Source organism: Thamnophis sirtalis, unplaced genomic scaffold, assembly GCF_051295495.1.
Source record: "Thamnophis sirtalis isolate CommonGarterSnake01/CBP01778 unplaced genomic scaffold, rThaSir2_p1.2 scaffold_2, whole genome shotgun sequence".
NCBI classification, from domain to species: domain Eukaryota; kingdom Metazoa; phylum Chordata; class Lepidosauria; order Squamata; family Natricidae; genus Thamnophis; species Thamnophis sirtalis.
In genome coordinates, this window is record NW_028261382.1 from 25,614,984 (window position 1) to 25,639,528 (window position 24,545).

General features: G+C 49.1%; 1 protein-coding gene across 2 annotated transcripts in view; it reads left to right on the forward strand.

Annotated features, from left to right (window-relative positions):
- The window catches only part of COL5A1 (collagen type V alpha 1 chain), a 249,424-nt gene that overhangs the window by 145,813 nt on the left and 79,066 nt on the right, over positions 1-24,545 (forward strand). For both annotated transcript variants that reach the window (XM_087704496.1, XM_087704497.1), the window contains exons 14-23: positions 1,278-1,334; positions 2,875-2,928; positions 4,967-5,020; positions 6,262-6,315; positions 9,085-9,138; positions 12,334-12,387; positions 13,132-13,176; positions 17,449-17,502; positions 18,656-18,700; positions 23,552-23,605. In XM_087704496.1, coding sequence (XP_087560622.1) covers positions 1,278-1,334; positions 2,875-2,928; positions 4,967-5,020; positions 6,262-6,315; positions 9,085-9,138; positions 12,334-12,387; positions 13,132-13,176; positions 17,449-17,502; positions 18,656-18,700; positions 23,552-23,605 — 525 coding nt within the window. The remainder of the gene's footprint in view (positions 1-1,277; positions 1,335-2,874; positions 2,929-4,966; positions 5,021-6,261; positions 6,316-9,084; positions 9,139-12,333; positions 12,388-13,131; positions 13,177-17,448; positions 17,503-18,655; positions 18,701-23,551; positions 23,606-24,545) is intronic.

Genomic DNA, 24,545 nt, shown 5'->3' on the forward strand with positions numbered 1-24,545 from the left:
CCTCTCCTGCCCTCTCCCCTTCTCTCCTCCTCCTCTCCATCCTTCCCCTCCCTTCCTCTCCTCCCCCTCCTCCCTCCTTTTCTTCCCTCCCCTCCTCTGCTTTCTCCTCCTGTTCTCGCCTTCCCTCTCCCTTATCTCCTCCATTCTCCTCTCCCCTCCTTCTCTCCCCTCCCTTCCTATCCTCCCCCTGGTCTCTCCTCCCTTCCCTGCCTTCTCCTCCTCTCCTCTCCTCCATCTTTCCTCCTCCCCTCCCTTCCTCCCCTCCTCTCCTCCCCCCTTTCCTCCCCTCCCCTCCTCTGCTTTCTCCTCCTCCCCTCCCCTGTCCCCTTCTCTCCTCCTCCTCTCCATCCTTCCCCTCCCCTCCTCTGCTCCCCTTCTTCCTCCTTTTCTCCCCTCCTCTCCTCTGCTTTCTCATCCTCTCCTCCCCTTCCCTCCCCCTTATCTCCTCCATTCTCCTCTCCCCTCCTTCTTTCCCCTCCCTTCGTATCCTCCCCATGCTCTCTCCTCCCTTCCCTGCCTTCTCCTCCTCTCCTCTCCTCCATCTTTCCTCCTCCCCTCCCTTTCTCCCCTCCCCATCTCTCCTCCCTCCTTTTCTCCCCTCCCCTCCTCTGCTTTCTCATCCTCTCCTCTCCTCCCCTCTCCCCTTCTCTCCTCCTCCTCTCCATCCTTCCCCTCCCCCCTCTGCTTCCCTTCTCCCTCCTTTTCTCCCCTCCCCTCCTCTGCTTTCTCCTCCTGTCCTCCCCTTCCCTCCCCCTTATCTCCTCCATTCTCCTCTCCCCTCCTTCCTTCCCCTCCCTTCCTCTCCTCCCCCTCCTTTCTCCTCCCTTCCCTGCCTTCTCCTCCTCTCCTCCATCCTTCCTCCTCCCCTTCCTCCTCCCCTCCCCCCTCTCCTCCCTCCCCTCCTCTCCTTCCTTCCCCTGCCTCCCTCCCCTCTCCATGCCTTTTCCATTCCTCTTGCCCTGGGTTCCATCCCCTCTCCCGAACCCCCCTCTAGTTTCCCATCTGTTTCTTCCAGCACCTGGGTAAGGGGGCTTCCATGCTTCCTCATGGACACATCTTTTTATTCCAAATTGTGGAGAATGGCTTGTCCCGTATAGCTGAAGCCTCCTCCCCTCCCCGCAGCTATAAGCAAGAAGCATCCGAGCCAGAGGCTTGTAATCACCAGGGGGGTTGTTGATGCTGTCAAGAGGGGCTGCCAAAGGGCCTGCAGCCCCTCTGCCTGGAGACACTCCAGATCCTGGCAGGCTCCCTCATGCCATTTCTCTCTCTTCCTGCAGCTGGCTCTGAGGGGACCAGCCGGCCCAATGGGACTGACCGGAAGACCAGGCCCCATGGTGAGTCAACCCCCTTTCCCACAGGGCTGGGCACCACTTTCCACCCCTTTGAGATGGGTGAATGCAGAGTGCCCCACTCGGAAGTCTCTGTCAAATTCTTTAAGAATGGGATCTGATTTGCCTTGGATAAAACAGGCGTCTTCCCTTACTCTGGGCTGCAGTTTTCATTGCTGACAAACTTTCCATGGCTTTGTTGGGAGAAATGTCCTCCTGGGTTCAGTTCCAAGTGGGGAGAAAGACACTGGAAACATGGAGGCTTCTTGGAAAGACGGTTTAATGGTGGACAGGATCACAGGGTTTGAAGATTTTGGGCAAAGAAAAAAGGGGCAGAGATGCTGAGAGTTCCTGGATTTTATGCCCTCTTGGGGCTTTTGAATTTGAACTTGTATTCTGATTGGTTGTCAGACTCCCATGGGCCATGCAGGGGCAACTCTGTAGGCTGCCCTGAGTCCCAGGCTTGGTTGACTCTTGCTGAGTGATGATGTAATGAAAGGGCTTTGGGCAATTCCTACTAGGGCTCTGCCTGAAGGAGGTAGCTCTTTGTTATGTAGAATACACTGGCTCAGGCCTTAATGGCCCATTGACAAAGGTGGGGGGGGAATGAATTTCTGCCTCCCTTTTAGGGGAAATATTCTGCCTTTTTAATATTTCCTAAAATATCTCATTTTCCTAGGAGAGGGCTGGGCGCTGACTTCCTACAGCTTACGAACTTAGTGAAGGACTCGGGTGGGAAAGGAGTTGGAGAATGGAATAAAATCTTGGGAAAAATCGAACACTGAGTGCAGATTCCATTGAAGGTTAGGTTGGAAGGCCCAACCCCTTCCTAGGCAGGGATGCAGCATTACCTGACAGGTGTCTACTAGTCTCTGTTTAAAGACCCCCAGCCCAGGACGTGCCCCCTCTGCAGGCAGGGTGTCTTCCCCTGCAAAGACCCCCTAATAGGCATTGAGTTCCCTGCTTCTCCTCCTGTCTCTGCTGGAGCAACAACAATTGTCACCTGGAAAGCAATTATTCAGCCCCTTGGATACTTGAAGCAGCGATCCTGCCTTCCGCTCCAGCCTCCTGTTGACTCTCATTTCTCGTCAATAGTCGTTATTTAGCAGCTTGAATCCTATTGAGTTAATTTCCTTAATGCCTGTCGAGAAGAGAACTTAAAAGGGGAGATTCAGCAGCACGTCCTTGAGATGGTTTTCTTTTACACTGGCATGGTGGTTGAGTGGGTGAGCCTCGGGATGCCTCCCCAGGGCGTTTCTGGGGTTCTTAGAGCCATGCCTTCACCCCTTGGTGGCTGCCCGCTTCTCCTGCCCGGATGCGGCCGGACCCTCGTGGACCCTTCGGAAAGTGAGACTTTTCTGTTGGCTGAAGGTTTGCATAACGGAAGGTGCTCCTTGGTGCTCAAGCCTTTGATAGAGCCGCTTTCTTGGTCTGCCATCTCAGTGGCCCTTTGCCCCTGTTCCCCTCCCCCTTCTTTGGCCTTCGGACCCCCCCCCAAGGTTTCTTTCCCTGACGTGCCTCCTTAACAGTGTTTCTTTTCACACAGGGACCCCCAGGTGGTGGAGGAATCAAAGGTGAATCGGGAGACATGGGACCTCAGGTAGGAGTGACCTGCAAGGTGGACGGGGTCGTTTGTGGCCAGTCTTGGGGGGACAGTGGGCGGCTCTGCTTCGCCTCCCGAGTCTCCTGAATTTTGCTTTGACTGAGAAGCTTTATATAATTAACCATCATCTTCTTTTAATGACCCCATAATCCCTTGCATTGGGGTGGAGTCTGGGCAACGGAATGGAGCTAGCAGAGCGCTAAGTTGCCGGATACCCTTCCTGTCTCCAATACCGAGTTTTGTTCAGAAGATATATTCACAACGTGCCCAGAGAGAGAAATATCTGCCTCTACCTAGGATCGAACTGACAGCCTCCTGATTGTGAGGCGAGAGCTCCACCTCTGGGCCACCGCATCACTCAAGCTTTCTAAAATTAATGCCAGTATTGAAGCAAACCCAGCCCTTCCCCAAAGGCTGCAAGGAAACTCTGGTTTTGGCACATCTCCCCAAAGGCCATGAAGCACAATTGCTATGTTTGGGGCATTTTTATTTTTGTGTAGTGTGTTATGGGTGAGGACCTGCCTTCTCTCTGGACCCTAGTAAATAGGTGCAGTAAATTGCCAGCACACATTTCCAACTCTGAAGGAGCCTCTCCCCCACCAAGAGATGCTGGGGAGCTTCTCTTGGGAATTAATGGGCCAAGGCAATCAGTGGAGTTAATGGGTGGAGCATTCACACCTGTAAGCTTTGCCCGCCAAGGAATGTCCCAGCGATACGTCCCTTCTTTCAGAGACGTTTTTCTTTGGTCTGATTGGAGAATTTTGTTTGTTAACTTTCTTGAGACTCTTGAATTTTGCAGTCATCCTCTTTTAACAGCCCCATAATCCCTTGCAGGTGGACTCTGAGCAACTGAATTGAGCTGAGTGTTTACTAGCTGGATGCCCTTCCTGTCACCAATGTGGAGTTTTGTGCAGCAGATATATTCTCATTGTGCCCAGAGAGAGATACCTGCCTCTACCTAGGATCAAACCCACAGCCTCCTGATTGTGAGGCGAGAGCTCCACCTGTAGGCCAGCACACCACTCACTCTTGAATTTTGCAGTCTCCCAAAATACTGTATTTTTTGGAGTATAAGACGCATCTTTTCCCACCAAAAAAGAGGCTGAAAATCTAGGTGCATCTTATACACGGAATATAGCATTTTTGGCTTCCCAGAAACCCCCCCCCCCTTTCACCAAAATGGCTGTGCATAGCCTTTAGGAGGCTTCCAGAGTGCTCCTCGGGGCTGGAGAGGGCAAAAATGAGCTAAAAACGGGCTGGTTTTTGCTTGGTTTCTCCCCCCCCCCGCTCCCAGAAGCACTCTGTAAGCCTCCTAAAGGCTACAATGTCAGCGTTCCAAATATCATGCAGAATTAAATCAGACAGACATGTTGGCACATCTGTGGAATTCCAAATCTAAAAGCTTCCTGGGATTCCACCCAGTTGAAAGTTCATGATCTTATCCCCACACTCATAAATCCATCACATGGTCCAATCTTCTTTGGCCACACTGGCATCTCCACCCAGCTGGTTCAGGTCAGGTGCAGAGGTGCGGAGAAAAAAGATGACCTTGGGCTTCTAGAAAGGAATGATAACAACACATTCCACAATTCTACTCCTTTCTATTCCCCCTCCCAACTACTACACTAATGAAACAGCATAATGAAATAATAGAGTGTGTGGCAGGCCAAAAATCCTAAAAGGAACATAAATACAGGCCTGACATACGCATGCCCTTTTTTGACCAGCCGTTTTTGGGAGATCTGCAGAGGGCAAAAACTTTTTTTTAAATTTGCCTCTTCAAAATCTTGGTGCTTTTTATACTCCGGTGCATCTTATACTTATATAAAAATATGGCAATTATTTAGGGGAGACACATCAACACGATGTCAAGCCCTCCCTCCCAGGTGCATGCTGTCAATGCACTTCGTAAGAGAGCTACTGCTCCTGAGGCTCCTCCCCTCCCTCTCCCTCCCTTCCCCCAAGCCCTCCTGTGCGAAAGAAAAGCACCAGGAAACCTCCGGTTCTGATTCTCCTTTGGTTCCATTTATTTCAGGGTCCACGAGGGGTTCAAGGCCCTCCAGGTCCATCAGGGAAACCAGGACGGCGGGTAGGTAAACCCTGAATCGCTTGGCAAGGCCTGGGCAATCCTGGCACGCTCAAAGGTTCCATGCCAATCATTGGTCTTGGCCAAAAGACCCTGGGAGGCCACCCATGCCAGTCATTGGCCGGGTGCCCCAAAGCAGAATGAGAAGCCCAAACGAAACCAAACCCTTCATCCAGAGTCTGCTTGTGCTCTGATCAAAGCTCCTTCGCTTCAGTTCTGAAGGGCTTTGCCAGAATTCTGCCCAAATGGCTTTGCTTCTTCTTTAAGTAAATATCAACAACCTCTCAATTTTTGGGAGCCGAAGAGAAAAAGGTTAAAAGTGGAAGAAAGGGAAAAAGAACTACATTAGTAGACTGAAGAGAATAGTAGTAGTAAGATTGTTATTGTGATGTAACTAATTAAGAAATAAAGAAATGTTAGTCCATTGTTAATGGTAGAAAAAATGTGAAAGAAATACTCTCTGTGCTTAAATTGAATTAGAGGACGTATGCCTGTTTATAGCAAAATATACCAATGGAGAAAATAAGGAGGGGAAAATTGGTGTAATTTTGAAGGGGCAATGGAAGATATTGTTTATGTATTAAGAAAAAATAATCATAAAGAGGAAAAATAATGGTAGAGAATAATTTGGCTGAAAGTGAAAATGAAACTGATGTAAAAAGGACTGTGGAATTGAGAGGATGTAAAAGAAAAGACCTGGACAACTCTTGGTTCCGCTTTCAATAAACTCTTTATCTCCTTAAGTGCTGGCATCTGCTGTGGGCTATTACAAAAGACTGGGGGCTGCTTTCTGCCTCTAAAAACATGTTTCTCCATTTCTCCTTTAGGGAAATACGATATTCTGCCCTTTTAAAATATTTCCCAAAATATTTCATTCTTCTGGGGGAGGGGGGGATAATTCCCACACACGCGTGACTTTGGTTCCCAGCTCTGATCCGTCTACTACTGAACCTTTGCAGAATTTCTTGGACCAGTACTTGATTAAACTACAGTCCTGGGGCCAGCAGGGAGGGTGTACACCATGGTTTAGGGCAGGCCAGCTCTTGGAAGCAGAAGATGGAAGAGCCAAGATCCATCCTGATTTAGACCCCGTCAGATGCCTTGTGAGGAGGCATCACAAGGGGGAAGAAGGGAAACAGGAGAGTGGAGGGATTGTCTGATAACTTGGCCTCAGCTCCAGGGCAAATTTAGTGGCTCTTTGATCTAGTTTTGCTGCTTAATCTCTTTTTCTGACCTCATTTCAGGGACGGGCTGGCAGCGATGGTGCTCGGGGGATGCCAGGCCAAACGGGACCGAAGGTAACCACAGCATCCACCCTCTCACCCCTGCTCTTCTTTCACCATCCCAGGCGTTTTTTCCCAGGAAACCTGGCACATTTGGGGGGGGGGGAGATTCCACGCTGAGCGGCAGACAATTAGCCATTTACACAACTGCCTCCTTTCCATGGCCTCACTCGGCTTTCATCAAAAGAGGCAAGCAATATCATCACCAAATCTGAATGCAGAGACATTTGCCTGGAAGTTGTATATTAGCAGGTTTAAGTGGCTGATTATGTAGGTACTTAACGTGGAGAGAGATGTGGGGAGGGAATTGTTAAAGAGAAGGAGGACTGCAAATCATTTGAGTCTCCTCCGAGTCTCTTGCTCTCCGGAGCTTGAGCTTCTGGGAGGAGGGAGAGAGCTGGCAGGAGCGTAATTTATGGCCAGAGAGGTGAGAACTAATTCCAACAGGCGAGGTTGTGCAAGGATGCTCCGAGATGCAGGAGGAGTCCCCATCCATCAGCTTTCTCCTCATAGATCCTACAAGGACAGCTTAAACTGCCTTCGGAAACGTCCAGGCCATCCATTTGTTGGAAGAAATAGCCATCTGGTTCAGTTCCAAGCCGGAGGGGTGGGGGGAAGGCGCTGGAGGCAAAATGGAGTCTGGAGGTGGATTGGATAATGTTGAAGCAGAACCATATGGATTCTGGTGCAGCTGACCACATGTTGAGAGTAGTTTAATAGCTTCTCTTGGGCTTGGCACTTGAGCTTCCTGTTCCTGTGCAAGAACATGTATTCTATTAGCTGTTGTCAGACTCCCACAGGGCCACATAGGGGTTACGTAGGGGTCATTGCTGGCTCTATAGGTTGTCTGAGCTAGGTTTGGTTGAAGTTTGGTCTGCTCCGAGATGATGCAATGAAGGAGCTTGAAAGGGTGTTGGGCAATTCCTATTGTGGCTTAATGGTTTTGTCCTGGTTTGGATCTTGAGTGAGGGCCAATCTGCCTTTATTCAACCTAGTTGCTGGGAGTGATGGATGAACAAATCTGCATTTTTAAAAGCTGCCCCAGCTTAGTGTCTGCTTGTGGGGGCAGGGAACGGAGGCTCTGAGTTTCTGTCTCCCTTAAGATTTTTTTATTTATTTCTCTTTTAGGGAAAATATTATATTCCGCCTTTTTAAATATTTTAAAACATTTCATCCTTCTAGGAGAGGGCCGGGTGCTGGCTTCCTACGCATTCTCCTATGCCTCCCCCTTCTCATGGGCTGGCACCAGGAGACTGTGCAATTGCACACGGGGAGAAGCATGTCTGTGCGTGTCAGAGAGGCGGGCAATCCTCGGTCAGAGCAGAGGGAGCAGCTTCCTGCAGGGAGGGCTGGCATGGGCAGGAACGTAGGCGGAGATTCTGCTTACAGGAATAAAAAAATAACAGGACCAAAGTTTAAAAATAGAGGTTGGCGAAGCACCTGAGAGTTACAAACAGAAGACCGATATTTTAGGAGAGAGGAGGACTGAGAGGCAGCGGGGATTTTTTTTACAGATTTTCAAATAAAGAACCGCATTAAAAATACAACCTGAACCCCTTCCTCTTGCAGGCAGCTTCTGGCCTCTCCTTGGCTGCCAAGGCAAGGCAGTGGGGAGGACTGGGGTGTGTGCATGAGGCTTGGCCCCTATCTGGGGTGGGAAGCAAGTCCCACCCAACAGGAATAGTCAGGGAGGTGCCTCAAATCAGATGCTGCCTGCAAGTGGCGACCCCGGGGTCCTCCAAGGCCTCCCAATAATTGCCATTTTCAACGTGATCCTTTGGGAAGTTGCCCTCTTTAAATGTCGCTGCAATTAAACACAACCTCATGGAGCTTTTGCCCAACTCTTGATGCTCAGTTGGCCTAGAAAGGTGGCACCATTTTGGGTTTCTTTATCCTGTTCTGAGTCAAGAGGGCAAATGCCTGAAACGGGGAACTGAGCACAAAACGGCCTCTGGAGAGAGAAGGTTATTGCAAGTGACTGGAGGGGGTGTTGGAAGTCTCTCCAAGGGCCCCCATCTTCTCCCCCCCCACTTTAGCAAACACTCTCCCCTTCCCCTCGCCTCCCCTTCTCTTTCCCCTCCGTCCCTCCCCCCTTTCCCTCCCCTCCCTCTCTCTCTCCTTCCATTCTCCTCCCCTTCCCCTTGCCTCCCCTTATCTTTCCCTCCCCTTCGCCTTCACCTCTTCTTCCCTTCCCCTCCCCTTCCCCTCCCCTCCCCTTCTCTTCCCTCCTTTACCCCTTCCCTTTCCCTCCCCTCCCTCTCCCTCTCCTCCCCTTCTTTCCTTTCCGCCTTCCCTTCCCTCTTCCCTCCCTCCCTCCTTTCCTTGCCCTTCCCTCCATGCTTGGATGCTCCATGCCCTCTGAGAGAGAAGGCAGGAGCTGTCCAGGCCCTTGCTGGGTGAGCTTAGGCAGAGGAAGGAACGGGGAAAGAGCCAGGGCAGAGCAGAGAAAGCAGAGCCACCACCAGGCTAGGGTTGATGTTCCCAAGGAGGATTTCCCAGTTGAGGGCTGAGCAGGCACCGGAGCTCCTAAAATCTAGGAAGCTGCCAGCCTTGGCCTGGATGGACCTGAATGCCCGTTGGCCCAGATTCCCAGGCTGCCTGAGCCGGCTCCCTTCTGCCAAGCAGACCCCAAAGCAGACCAAGCATTTCTCCACTCTGTCCATCTTCTCAAATCCTGCTTGGAGATGGGACTCCCTGGGGGTTTGGGAACTCTCTGAGGGCTGGGCCACGATCCACCACCTCTTCTGGATCTGGAAGCCCCTCTCCCTCTGAACTCTTTTGCAGGGTGACCGAGGTTTCGGTGGCCTGGCTGGGATGCGTGGAGACAAGGGGAACAGGGTAAGTCCTGCTTACGTTTCTGCTTTGTTCTGCTTCCTGAAAGTTGCTAAGGAGAAGATGGCCTCTGTTGGCTTCTTTGGGTTTTTTTTTTTTTCTGCCAGCAAAAGTTGGTTTTGACTGACCAATTTCTCAGAGCGGATTGGAGAGGACGAAGATCTCCTGATCTTGACTGGTGGTCCTTCCCTGTGATCCAGAGGATCTGGGCCTTGAGCGGCCGGGTCTGTCCTCTGTGACTTTTCCCTGCCTCAGTTAGGGGTGAGGAGAGGTTTTTCAAGAAGGGAAGAGAGGGAGGAGAATTTAAGGTCAGGACTCTCCCAAAGGTGCTTTTTTCAGAGGCAACTGGACTGTCCTGTTTTTCTTTTGAAAACAATTTGCTTCTCATCCAAGAAGCTTCTTCAGCTCTGGCTGGATGGTGGGGAACGGAAGGATTTATATTCCTTGGAGACAGCTGGTCATTTTCATCCTTTTAGGGGATCCTTGAAACACTTGGAAATTTATCTGTGTCCTCAGGGCCACCTGAGTGGTGCAAATGGTTCCTGTAGCCTGCAATTTTTTCCCCCTCTGGAAATCCATTCCTATAGATTTTTAGCTATACAATTTGAGATGAAGACCCTTTGAATGGGGGTGGGGGTAGGAATGGATTTCCAGAAGTAAAATTAACACTACAGGAACCATTTGCACCACTCAGGCAGTGGCAAAATTCATTTTTTTTTACTGCCGGTTCGGTGGGCGTGGCTTGGTGGGCGTGGCAGGGGAAGGATCCTGCAAAATCCCCATTCCCTCCCCACTCCTGGGGCCAGCCAAAGGTGGGATTTGCCCGTTTCATTTCATTTCATTTATTAAATTTATAGGCCACCCAATCCCGGAGGACTCCGGGCGGCTTACAACGAAAGAAGAAAAAAAAGAAAAGCAAAATAAGTAAAAAAATAGTTTAAAATTCACAACACACATACGTTCTAATCGGGGCTGGACCTTAACACTAAGGTCAACAGCCCCAGGCCTGCCGGAACAGCCAGGTTTTAACGGTTCTCTGAACTACTCAAAATTTCCACTACCGGTTCTCCAGAACCTGCTGGATTTCACCCCTGCACTCTGGTGACTCTGAGGACCCAGATAACTCTCCCAAGTGCTTCAATAACACTCTCAAAGGATGCAAAAGACCAGCCGTCTGCAAGGACCATAAATCCTCCCATTCCCCACCATCCAGTCAGAGCTGAAGAAGCTCCTTGGATGAGAAGGGAAACGTCTTCAAAAGAAAAAAACAAGAAAGTCCAGTTGCCTCCTGAAAAAGCCCCTTTGGGACAACCATGACCTGGATGACTGAGAATCTCTACAGACTTAAGGCCAGGACTGGTTTTTTTTAAATTAAATGCTCCATTTTTCTCAACTTCCAGCCCTTGCCACAGAATCTTATGTGTGCTGTAAAACAAACGGGGGAGCTTTTAAGACCTTGAAGACAGATCCTAGTGTTGAAAGGAATGTCCGGGACCGAGCTTGAAATCCCCCGTGCAGCTGTGAGCTGCAGTGGAAGATTTTAATGAGGGGCTTGTTCAGGCATTGAGGACGCGTCTGAGGTTTTTCCCGAACGCTGCTTGAAAACTTCAACAGTGACACATCCAGGCCAACCTGAGGGAGGATGTCATTGAGAAAACTGAGAATGATTTGCAGATAATGGTCTTACACAGAATTCCTCTTGTTTTGAAGCATCCGGGCCCAGCAGGCACCAAACGCTCCCAGGAGGCAGCTGGGCTTTGACCATTATCCTTTCGGAGGCCTCCCATGGCCAATAGCTTGGGCAACTCTTTACTGCTCCTCAATAAAAAAATGGCCATCTGGGCTGCCACATTAATTCGCATTCTTTCCTTCTGGCACCTCGGAGATCTTTACGTTGGCATTTATATCACCCTGGTGCTCTCTTTCATTTTGAGTCCCTCTTTTCCTCATTCCTAATAGTATTGCTATTTTTATTTGACTTCAAATTTAACTCTGTCTGCCAACTGCCTAAGCAGAGAAAGCATCTGCTGTCAGGCAGGAGGTTGGACTTCCATGCCAAGAGGAGCATAGGTGGCTGGAAGGGACCTTGGAGGTCTTCTAGTCCAGCCCCCTGCTCAAGCAGGAGATTCTAAACAATTTCAGACAAGTGGCTTCCAATCTTTTCTTAAAAATCTCCAGCACACACACCTTATGATGGCAAGCAGTTCCACCAGTTGATCGTCCTCACTGTTAGGAAATTTCTCCTTACTGTCCTTGATCAGTTTCCACCCAATGCTTCTTACCCTGTCCTCTGGTGCTTTGGAGAATAATTGGATCGTGCCCCCCCCCTTTGTGGCAGCCCCTTAAATACTGGAATCCTGCTATCATGTCACCCCTAATTCTACTTTTCTCTAGACTGGCCAAACCCAAATCCTGCAGCCGTCCGTCCTGTTTTAGCCTCCTAAGGGAAGGTTGGGTGGGAGGGAAGGGCTCCTCCTCTTCCTTTAGGGTTGAGATGTAGAGCAGGGGCCTCCAACCTTGGCGACTTTAAGACTTGTGGACTTCAACTCCCATCTCCAACTCCCATCTTAGTTGCTCTTCTCTGAACTTTTTCCAAGGTCTCAATATATTTTTTGTAGTCTGGAGACCAAAATTGGTTGCAGCATTCTAGGCATGGTCTTACTAGGGTTTTATAAAGTGGTACTTTATAAAGTATTAAAAATTTGAAAGAGGGTAGGTAAGGCAGAATACCAGCAAATAACCCAAATCTACAAAGATGTCATCTCAGTGGCTCTTCTCTGCACTTCCCCCCCCCCCCCCAAAGTCTCAACATCGTTTTGTAATGTGGTGACCAAAACTGGATGCTGTATTCCGGGTGTGGCCTAAATAAGGATGTATAAAGTGGTACTAATATTTGCATGGCCCCTTATCCATACACGCAGTGGGGCCTTTAGAAAGGTCCACAGTCCCTAAGGGCTTCCAAGAAGATCTAGAGTGGGGGTGTCCAAACTTGGGAACTTTAAGACTTGTGGACTTCAACTCCCAGAATTCCCCAGCCAGCTGGCCTTCCTCATCCACACAGAGCTTCCTCTTCTCCTCCAATGGCATTCACTGTGTAGTTGTGGAAGACTCTGCCAGCCAGTTCTCCCAGCCTTTGACTCTTGAGATTTTTTTTGTGGGGAGGGGGGCATAAAAATATAACTGATGCTTTTTTCTCTTCAGGGTGATCCTGGCCCCTCAGGCCCCCCAGGAGCCCCAGGTGAAGATGGTGACCGGGTGAGTTCAGTCAAGGGTCCTTGTGAACCTTAAATATTTTGGGGTCTGTTTATCATTCACTGAGCTTACGCTGTAAATCAACCACTACCCTCCAGGCACATGGAGACCAGGTTATGCCTCCAGAGGTGAAACAAAGACCTTCAGTGATGGGCTATAGGATCCCACCCTATATGTGCGATGTATAAATCTAGGTAGGCTTATAGACAAAGGATTCTTGTAGATCCTTCAGCTGGTGACTTGATCCATCCCTGATTGTCCTCCCTGGGTCAAATGTAGCCCCCCAACTTTCACCTTTTGTTTAAGCAATTCAGCTGGATGAGACCAATATTTCCGTGGTCTCGTTGGAGTCCTTGTCTTCAGAATAGAGCAGAATATCATAGTTGGAAGAGACCTTGGAGGTCTTCTAGCCCAAACCCCAGCTCAAGCAAGAGACCCTGTATATTACAGACAAGTGACTGTCCAGTCTCCTCTTAAAAACCTCCAGCGATGGAGCGCCCATGGTTTCTGGTGGCAAGCTGTTCCACTGGTTCATTGTCCTCACTGTGAGGAAGTTTCTCCTTAATTCTAGGTTGCGTCTCTTCTTGATTAGTTTCCATCCGTCGTTTCTTGTCTTGCCTTCTAGTGAACGAAGCTGCCTCGCTTTCCCTCCCCAAGTAGTTTGTCCCATCCTACGATTGTTTAATAAGAGGGGCCTGATTAGGGTCTGGCTCTTACCCCCCCCCTCTTCTTTCTCCTGCCAAACAGGGTGATGATGGAGAAGTTGGGCCCAGAGGTCTCCCCGGTGAACCGGTAAGTGTCTGGAAAATGGAGGCAGCTCCATTCCTTTGAGTAATGGGGGAGGCATTTAAAGCACACAGCCAGGAGTGGTGTGGTGGCCTAGAGGTGGAGCTCTCGCCTCACAATCAGGAGGCTGTGGGTTCGATCCAAGATAGAGGCAGATATTTTTCTCTCTCTGGGCACAATGAGAATATATCTGCTGAACAAAACTCCGTAATGGAGACAGGAAGGGCATCCGGCCATGGAAACACTCTGCTAGCTCCATTCAGTTGCCCAGACTCCACCCCACATGGGATTATGGGGTCATCAAAAGATGATGATGATTTAAGCCACATGTCCAAGAGCAGAATGTATGAATTGGTGGGGACCAGGGGAGGGTGCTTGGGAATCAGCGGGGACGGCCCTACGGGGACTCCAGATACAATGTGTAGAAAGGGCTCAGGTGATGTCATTGTTGAACTGCTCCTGCCACAAACTCTCCTGAGATCCTTCACTGAAGGCGAACGGAGGACTTTTGTGTTCTTGTAGCCTTAAAACAACCAGAATAGATGATCTCTGTGATGCCAGGGCATGGCATAGAGATAACATAGGCAGCTGGCAGTTCAAACTGCCCCTTTATTGCTTCAAATTCCCCACTTTTCTGGCAAGTCCCACACACCTCCAGCCTCCAACAAGAAAGTCCAGCTGCAAAAGCTCCTTTGAGACATTGAGACAGGATTTGGGCATTTGAGCAGCGCATATGATCTGAGGATGCATGTTATGCATGTGTGAACACAGAGAGTTAGGACTGCTGTGGGGGACGACATTGAGTGCGACTTTGGGGTGCTCTGTGTGTTCTTGGTTTGCTCTGCTTGTCCATCATTTGTGCTCAGGGAATTATCAGTGTGAAATTAGCCTTTCGCAGAGGAAGGGCTGTTGTATCACCGCAGCTGCTCCGACTGACATGGCTACCAATTGGCTGTAGAAGTTGTAACTCGCCTTTTCTGGCTGAGAGAGCAGCCCTTTCCTCCACTTCTGCCAGTTTCCCCGGGGGTTTTGTTGCTTCTGCCCCTAAGACCATTTGAGCATCTGCACTTCTCACCAGGAATGACAAAGTCCTTGGTGCTCCCCTAGCTTGGTGATTTGCTTGCCGATGTTTCATCACCCGTCTTATCAGTGCACTGATGATGTTACCCAGTTAGGTAATGAAATGTTGGCAAGCAGATCACCAACTTCGGAGAGCACCGATAACTCCCCAGTGGAAAGCCAAGCTAAATTTTTCTTCTATTCAAGAGGATGAAGTTCCTTGAATGGAGTGGCTGGGGAGAGGAGCTGTGGAGGCTGATGAGGCAGCTCCTTCAATATCAGGGTAATGATGATTTATTAGCTGACTAGCTGCTGTAAGGCTGTAAGACTGAAATGATGATGCAATGAGAATGAATCAGCAGGTTTATTTAACTGTTATCACTTTAAGAGGCTGTATATATAGGAGAAGCCCTGTGAGGGCGCTCTCTCCATACACGTGTGCTTCCGTGCTATAGTTGATGATTGATTGCCTGATTTTGCCTAGTATATGTATGTATGTAGTCCTTGTAGATAAACCACTGTTTGAAAGACAAGCCTGTTTACTGTATTTTGCTCCTGAGTTGTCTCAAAATAGTCACACTGTGTGCACACTCTGACATTCAAACTGGTCCTTCTGCAACTGAGAGCCAATTGGTACCAATTCCATCCTCTTCTTGGATGGGTCAGCAAGAGCCTGTATGAAAAAGGTTGACGTTGGCATTGTGGAAGTTAGTTGGCCCAGATAGTCTCACATCAGTGGGTTTCATGAGGCTTTCCAACCAGTAGAAGAAGCTGCCCAATCCGCTGTCACCAAAGGCCTTTCTCCATCAATGTAGATAAAACGGTATAACAGGGTCGGGAGGAACCTCAGAGGTGTTCTAGTCCAACCCATCTGGGACAAATGTTTCCAGACAGAAGGTTTGAAGTACAAGTAGTCCTCGACTTACAGCCTCAATTGAGCCCACAATTTCTGTTTTTAAGAAAAACATTTGTGAAATGAGTTTTGCTCCATTTTATGATCTTTCTTGCCACAGTTGTTAAGTGAATCACTGCAGTTGTTAATTAGTAAGATAGTAGTTACCGTATTTGTCAGAGTATAAGATGCACCAGAGTATAGGACACACCCAGGTTGTGAAGAGGCAAGAGAGAGAGAGAGAGAAATACACAGAGATAAAGAGAGATAAATACAGTAGAGAAGTAGGGAGGGAGAGTAGGTAGGTTGGTAGGTAGAGGGATAGAGAGAGAAAAAATAGAGAGAGAAAAATACAGTAGATAGATAGGGGGAGAGAGTGAGAGTAGGTGGGTAGGTAGATGTTTCCAGGTGTATTTATCCATGTGTTGGAGAAGGAAATAGCTGACAACTTGTAGCACCTGAAACTTTGTTTCTGCTGGTACAGCACTTGACCAATGTAATTCTCATCAAACACTCTAACAGCTTTCCGAAAGTGGGGGGGGGGGAGTTTTTGCACTCTGCAAACCTCCCCAAAACTGCCATTTTTTGAGAAAACGGGCCCATTTTTAAAAAAAGGCATGAATAGCCTTGGGGAGGCTTGCAGAGTGCTCCTGGTGGGGGGGACATGAGCAAAAAACAGCCTGTTTTTCGCAAAAACAGGCCATTTTTTGTCAAAAAAAATTGCATGCATATCCTTATGGAGGCTTATAGAGTGCTGCTGGGGGTGGGCAAAAACGCCCCGTTTTTGCTCATTTCTGCCCTCCCCAGCCCCCAGGAAGTGTCTGAAAGCCTCCATAAGGCTTTGCTCGGCCATGTTGGTGAAGGGGGCAGGGCTGCAGGAGGCAAAAATTGCTGTATTCGATGTATAAGACGCACCCAGATTTTCAGCCTCTTTTTAGAGGAAAAAAGATGCATCTTATACTCCAAAAAAGATGGTAAGTGAATCTGGTTTTCCCACGGACTTTGCTTGTCAGAAGGTCGTAAATGGTGATCACACGACCTGCATGTGACACTGCAACCGTCATAAATATGAATCAGTTGCCAAGTGTTTGAATTTTGATCACGTGACCATGGGGATGCTGCAACAGTCGTAAGTGTGAAAAACAGTCATGTCACTTTTTTCAGTGCCTTTGTAACTTCAAATGGTCAAATGAACTGTTGTAAGAACAGGACTACCTGTATTAGAGTAGAGTAGAGTAGAGTAGAGTAGAGTAGAGTAGAGTAGAGTAGAGTAGAGTAGAGTAGAGTATAGAGTAGACTAATAATAGCATAGCATAGCACCTTGGAGGTCTTCTATGGTTTAGTCCAATCTTTTCTTGCAATCCTCCAGTGGAGGAACAAATAATGCATACTAGGATTTTTTTCACTTGGGTTATTATTATGTAGGCTTTCTCCTCCAGGATTCAAACCCATCTACCATGCATAGAGTGGCAAATTCTGTGTTGCTGCAATGTCCACAAGAAAAAAAAAAACGTTTACAGAATTATAGCTGTCAATTGTACCAATTTTTGGGAGATATTGCTAACAATTTTTGGAACATTATATTTACTCACATATTTATAGGCTTTTCACCCACATAAAGGTGAATAGGAGTGACCCTAACAGTTTGAGAACATGTATTCTATTCTATTCTATTCTATTCTATTCTTTCACTTGGGTATCAGCCCTACAAATTGACTTTGTGCTGTTAGGCTTCAGACAATAGGTTGAAATTATGGTCCTTTTTGGTCAACTTTATTTTTGCCCACATATTGTTCAGAATACTGAACAATATGTGGACTTCTCTCTGCTGGTTGCCAAAAAACTGTCAGTGCTTTATTTTTGTATTTTTCGATGGATGCTACACTGAAGTCACGAGTTCTAGTCTTGCCTTAGCTATGAAAATTGGCTGGGAGACTTTGGGTCAGCCCGTCTCTCTCAGTCTAACCCACCTCACAGGGTTGTCCTGGTGGGAGAAACAGGAGAAGAAGGAAAATGTGTTGGATATGTTTGGCCCCTTGACTTAATTGTAAAAATAATAAAGGTGCAATACAAGTAAATAAATAAATTGCACCTCCCTGTAATGGAGGCCACCTTCGGCCTTGGCTGCTGGGTCCTTTGGTCATGGCCAGTGTGGTCACACAGAACTGGGTCTTCTTCTTAGGTTGCCACTCCTGATGCTCATGAAGCAACATTCCCCCTCAACATTGTCGATTGCCTTTTCCAGTGCCAAGTTTATAGCACAGCACAAGTGGAATCTTTTCTGCTTCTCGTGGACACTTCCAAATTAGACTTGTTTCTTCTTGCAGGGTCCCCGTGGTTTGCTTGGACCGAAGGGACCTCCGGGGCCCCCAGGACCTCCGGTGAGTAGAATGAAATATTTTGGCAGGAAGTCGGGATGCCTCTCTGCCACCCATGATTGCCTCCCGTCTTTCAGTTCTCAAGGACATTTTCTCACATCATTGCAGTGGCAAAAAACACACTTTGCACTTGGTTGGCTTTCATGATTTTGCGTGGTAATATTTTCCCACCTTCCAATATGCTGCGCAAATGCTGATCAGAAGCAGAGTTTTCAGGGCTGGACTGCAGGAAAGATGAGTTTAGGCATTATTCCTCCTCCCAGACCAGACAGAGATTTCCTGGGTGCAACCATGCTGCCTTTGCCACCAGACCTGCAGAGTGGGTGAACGGGACTGCTGTTTGGCCTATGGGTGCCCCGGGGTCAGTGCTCGGGGCCCGTGAGCTCAATCCCACATCACCCTTCCCTGGGAGCAGGAGAAAGCCAAGCACGAAGCACCATGCCTGCAGTGGAGGGAGGCTCTACAAATGGGTGGAAACGCTGGGTGTGGGGAGGGGGAGGTTTAGCCCAGTTCTTCTCCCTGCAAAGGACTTTGGCAGGAAAACCTCAGGCCAGCAACTTTTGGGACAGGATGAGCCCAGTTTTAGTCCCCCTCTTTCACTCGCCAAGGCAAGGGCCAAACCCGCCGAGGATTTTGCATGGGGGATAAAGCAAGAGGCCTAGAGGTGGAGCTCTCACCTCACAGTCAGGAGTTTGACTGTAAGTTTGATCCTAGGTAGAGGCAGATTTTTTTTTCTCTCTGGGCACAATGAGAATATATCTGCTGAGAAAAAACTCTGCACTGGTGACAAGAAGGGCATCCGGCCAGTAAACACTCTGCTAGCTCCATTCACTTGCCCGGACTCTATCCTGCAAGGGATTATGGGGTCATTAAATGAGGATGAGGATGATAAAGCAAAACAGGCCTTTTTATTGTTTTTAAAGATGCCCCCATTTCTCCTATTGAAAGGTTCTGTTTCTGCACCGTGATGTGAAATAGGGAGGGGAGGCTTGGGAACCATTTCTGTGTGTTGCCCAACCTTTGCTCCTCCCAGAGTTTTCCTGGCAGGCTTCACTCCGCCTAACACAGCTGGAAAGAGGGCTGGGTGGGGCTTCTGTCCATGCTCACTGGGGTTCATGTTGTGCCTTTGCCTTCTTTTTTTGAATTTCCCCCTCAGGGCATTGCTGGCATGGATGGACACTCCGGCCCGAAGGGGAATGTGGTAAGTGCCTGCCCGCCACGGGGGAGCTCACTGACGCTGCATACATTAAACCCACTAATGACTTTTCAGACCGTCTTCATTTTGAAGCTGGTGGACATCGCTTTCCTAAAGTAAATGGCGCTAATTAATTTTACATTTTAAATTGATTTTCATGAGCAGCATATTGCGTTTTCTTGAGTAAAGAACTCGCTGGAGTAATCAGTGGCCATCAAATATTCCAGCGTTGGGGGCTGTGTGTCTCTGGGTGGATCAGGAGGCACTTAGGTGCATAATTGGTTGCACACGGCTTACTCTGGAAGCCAGAAGGAAGAAAGGAGACGGAGGTCGTCCCGCTCTTGAAGGACCGTCCCAAGGACGATGGCTGGATTATTCTCCAGGGAGTCCAAAGGCAGGACAAGAACCGGTGGGTTGCTGCCAGCATTACTGCCGGTTCGGTGCACAAAAAAAATCTGCAAAATCAAGATGGCGCCCACGGCGATAGAACCGGTTTGGGGGCGTGGCAGGCCGAGTTACTATCTACTCAGCCGTACCGGTAGGAACCAGCCTCTGGACAAGAACCTTCTGGGTGGGAGCATTGCTGAGGGAGACCTCCACTCGAAAGCAGGAGGCTGGACCTGCTCTCTACGTCCTCTCTGTTGCTTTCATCTTTCTCTCCTTTCTTCTCTTTTGCAGCTCTATCCAGACCCAGAGCTCTTCCTCCTGGGTTCTCCTTTCCAGACCCCTCATCGTCCCTTCCGTGAACTTACTCCACTTTCATAGAATCCTAGGGATGGAAGGGGCCTCAGAGATCTTCTAGTGAAACCCCCCGCCCAAGTCAGGAGTTCCTATACCATCCCGGACAAATGGGGGTCCAATCTTTCCTTGAAAACCTCCAGTGACGGAGCACCCACGAGTCTAGGAGGCAAGCTGAGCCCTTCGATTCATAGCTTGGAGTCCATTTTGAACTACGATGCCCAGAACTCCAAATGGGGTCTGAATGGGACAGTCGCTTCCGAGGGGTCCTCATTGCTCTCTGGTTGTTTTCTTGCAGATGTTTCATTATCCAAACTAGATAACATCATCAGTGCTAATAAGGAGTAGGATTTGCTCTCATTTTATGTTCTAGTGCAACGGTGTCAGATTCAATTTCATTGAGGGCTGCATCGGGGGTGGGGGGGCATGGGGTGTGGCCAGCTCGACGTCACTCGTGTCAGGGGCGCCTATGGTGGCCCGAGAGCTCTGCCAGAGAAAACAGGCTCCTGAGCTCCGTTTTCAGCTGGGACTGTCTCCTGCAATCCTCTGCCACCGAAAATGGAGCACACAGCCGTCCCAAGCTCCATTTTTGCTGGCAGACGCACCGTGGGCGGCTCCTTTGCTGTTTCCAGGGGCCAAATCTAAGCACCCCATGGGCCGGATCCGGCCCCCGGGCCTTGAGTTTGAAACCCTTGTTCTAGTGACTTGCCCTGTCAGTGTTGGTGCGGGTGGAGTTGACGGTTCTTTGGTTGGGCTGTTGACCGTTTGGCAGTTCTTTCATTTGTAGTATTTACTTCTTGAATGTTGGTCAGTTCTCCTAATCCGGGCTGGGCTCCTGTTAATGGACCTCAAGGTAGCCCTTTCCTTGAGGAAGTTGCTTCCCTCTTCTGGCTTACATGTCCTGTGTGGTTGAGGAGGAGGCCCCTTCGCGTCCCACTGCCAGGACTCAGATCCTGTCCATTGGTCCTTTATTTTCCCACCCAAATCTGTTCCTTTCTATTTTCTCCTTGCTAAATTCCCTGCTACTCATTTCCGCTCTTTTTGAATCTCCTCTTTCTCCTTTGATTACCCTGCTAGTTTTGTGTCCTCTCCATCAGGGGTCTCCAATCTTGGCTGAGGAACTCTGGGAGTTAAAGTCCAAAGTCTTAAAGTCGCCAAGGTTGGAGGCCCCTGCTCTACATCTCAACCCTAAAGGAAGAGCAGGAGCCCTTCCCTCCCACCCAACCTTCCCTTAGGAGAAAGGTCGTATCTTTCCTACAAGGAAGGAAGTCCTGTGCTCGACAAGGGGCCACTTTCTAGGCCAAGATGACCAATGGTGGGGAGAGAGGCACCATGGTTTGAGGGCGATCGTCAGAAGAACACCCACAGAGGAAGCGATTATTTTAAAAAAAGCATTAAACTGCACGGGACAGACTAACAATGAAGATAAAAAGAAAAAGATGTGCAGTATTTTCAAATTTGGAACACATTTTATCAATGTTTGGATAATAGAAGTAGAAATTAGGAGTTTAATATTGCTATGTAAACAAACTGAGGGACGCGGTGGATCAGTGGCTAAGACGCTGAGCTTGTTGATCAGAAAGGTCGGCAGTTCAGCGGTTCGAATCCCTAGCGCCGCATAACGGAGTGAGCTCCCGTGACTTGTCCCAGCTTCTGCCAACCTAGCAGTTCGAAAGCATGTAAAAAATGCAAATAAGAAAATAGGAACCGCCTTTGGTGGGAAGGGAACAGAGTTCCGTGCACCTTCGGCATTGAGTCATGCCGGCCACATGACCATGGCGACGTCTTCAGACAGTGCTGGCTCTTCGGCTTAGAAACGGAGATGAGCACCGCCCCCTAGAGTCAGGAATGACTAGCACATATGTGCAAGGGGAACCTTTATCTTTACCTTAAACAAACTGAACCAGACAGTACGCTGTCCACTAAGCACTTATTGTGTATTTATAAACATATAAATATAATTTTTTTTTAAAAAGAACTATGTCAGAAGTAGCCTCAAGTTTGCAGTCCCATATTTCACCATACTCAGAAATAAAAAAATGCTTCAGCTGTCGGATATCTGATCTGAAATTTCAATGCTTTTTGCGTTGTTGGTTTTTTTCCAACCATAAAAAGCATTATTAGCACCCCAAAATGACAAAACCAGGTAAAATGGATGTTTCAGGGTGTTTTTCATTAGCACATTAGAGGTTTTCTAAACAATTGTAGTCAGCAGTATTATGCTGCTAGGAGTCATATTCCTGGCAACTACTGCGTAGTATTTTTTTTAGTATTTTATTAAGGATTTATATGCCGCCCTTTTCCCTGAGGGGACTCAGGGCGGCTTACAACAATGAAGGGAAGGGAGTGCAAGACAAGACTTGAAAAAAAAGAATCGTGATTAAAAGAAATTAAACCATAAAAATACAACATTCACTCAACATTCGGGCGGGGTGAGAAATAATCCTATCCCCAGGCCTGACGGGATAGCCAGATCTTGAGGGCTGTGCGGAAGGCCTGGACTGTGGTGAGGGTACGGATCTCCACGGGGAGGTTGTTCCATAATGTCGGAGCTGCAACAGAGAAGGCTCTCCTCCGCGTAGTCGCCAGTCGGCACTGACTGGCGGATGGAATTCGGAGGAGGCCTACTCTGTGCGATCTGATGGGACGCAGGGAGGTGATTGGCAGGAGGCGGTCTCTCAAATAGTCAGATCCACTACCATGGAGCGCTTTATAGGTAGTAAGTAAGACCTTGAAGTGCACCCGACGATCCACAGGTAGCCAGCGCAGCTCACGGAGGATTGGTGTAATATGGACGAACCGTGGTGCGCCCATAATCACTCGCGCGGCCGCGTTCTGGACTAGCTGAAGTCGCCGGATGCTCTTCAAGGGCAGCCCCATGTAGAGCACATTGCAGTATTCCAGCCTAGAGATCACAAGGGCTCGAGTGACTGTTGTGAGAGCCTCCCGGTTCAGGTAGGGCCGCAACTGGCGCACCAGGCGAACCTGGGCAAATGCCCCCCTGGTCACAGCCGACAAGTGGTGGTCAAAACTCAGCTGTGGGTCCAGGAGGACTCCCAAGTTGCGGACCCTGTCTGAGGGGAACAGATTTTGCCCCCCCAGCCTGATCGATGGAACGTCAGCCAAATTTTTGGGAGGAAAACACAACAGCCACTCGGTCTTTTCCGGGTTGAGTACCAGTTTGCTAGCTCTCATCCAGTCTTTAACAGCCTCAAGGCCCCGGTTCATCACGTCCACCGCTTCATTGAGTTGGCACGGGGCGGACAGATACAACTGCGTATCGTCCGCATATTGATGGTACTTAATCCCGTGCCTCCGAATGATCTCGCCCAGCGGTTTCATGTATATGTTAAATAGCAGGGGGGACAGAACCGAGCCCTGCGGCACCCCACAGGTTAGGGGCCTCGGGGACGATCTCTCCCTCCCCACTAACACCGACTGCGACCTGTCTGAGAGGTAGGAGGAGAACCACTGTAAAACAGTGCCGCCCACCCCCACCTCCCGCAGTCGTCGCAGAAGGATACCATGGTCGATGGTATCGAAAGCCGCTGAGAGGTCGAGGAGAACCAGGATGGACGCATAGCCTCCATCTCTGGCTCTCCAGAGATCATCGGTCAATGCGACCAAAGCGGTTTCAGTGCTGTAACCGGGCCTGAAGCCAGACTGGAAGGGGTCAAGATAGTTAGCTTCCTCCAAGGTACGCTGAAGCTGTAAGGCCACCACCTTCTCAACAACCTTCCCCAGAGAGGGGAGGTTGGAGACTGGACGATAGTTGTTAAGAATTGCTGGATCCAAGGACGGTTTCTTCAGGAGGGGCCTCACCACCGCCGCCTTAAGCGCGGTGGGGAGGTGTCCCTCCCGAAGAGAGGCGGTGACAACCGCCTGGATCCAGCCTCGTGTCACCTCTCTGCTGTTGGCAGTCAGCCAGGAGGGACACGGGTCCAGTATACAGGTGGAGGGTTTTGCAACGGGTTTTGCCTGTTATTTTTTTGCAGCGTTACTGATAAAAAGTATCATCGGTTCTAACCCAAGATCTCCATGAGGGTTTTTCCTTTGGGTTTCTCTCAAGTGAAATCCAGCCAGCGTTGCTGAATGTGCGCTTTATGCTTTCTTTTTCAGGGTCCTCAAGGTGAGCCTGGACCCCCAGGTCAACAGGGAAGTCCAGGTGCTCAGGTGAGAAGGCGCAATTCCATTAGGGGGGTGCTGGAGGATCGGTCACCCCTTTTGCTCTGGGGTTGGGATGGACATTCCTAATGTCGGCCAGTTGATGAATGGAGGCGTGTAGCAAATTCCCTTCCTGCCACTGTTGGAAGAAAAATCCATCTGGTTCAGTTCCAAGCTGGGAGAAAAGCACTGGAATCATGGAGGCTGATTGGAAAGATGATTTACTGATGAAGCAGAACCACCAAGCCCATGGTTCTCTGGTGCAGCTGACCACATGGAGTGGAGCGTAGGGTTCTTTTTTTATAACTTGTCTTGGGGCTTTGAACTTGAGCTTCCTGTTCCAGTGCAAGAACATATCTTCTATTGGCTGTTGTCAGGCTCCCATGGTGTCATGTACAAATCAGAGTTTGTCTGAGCTAAACTTGGTCAACATGTTTGGCTGATGCAATGTCCTTAGGATGGAGTGCAATGCAGTGACCTCCGTGTCTTCTGCCAAATGGTCCTATTACATCCTGAAGGGCTTTGTGTTCATCCCATCACCCTGGAGCTGAAGGCCCTTTGTCTTGTAGATAGGCTGGCCCAGCCCTGCTGGGGCGATTAAGAAAGACTTGGGGGCTGCTTTCCAAGACCATGTTTCTCCTTTAGGGAAATATAATATTCTGCCTTTTTAAATATTTCCCAAAATATTTCATTCTTCTAGGAGAGGTGTGCGGGATAACTTTGTACACCACCTTCAGGTCAGGTGGGAAAATTCCAGCCTAAAGATCTGGAAAGACAAACCACATTGGGCGCCCCAGAATCCACATCTTCCTCAGTGGAAGAGACTTTAACGTATAAAACACCATCCCTGTGGAAGCTCCACAGCAGCCTCTCTTGATGGAGCATGGGAGGTTCCCAACTCCAGGAAATCTGCACCTGGCAGCCGCACAGTCTTCCTGCCTGGTTCCTT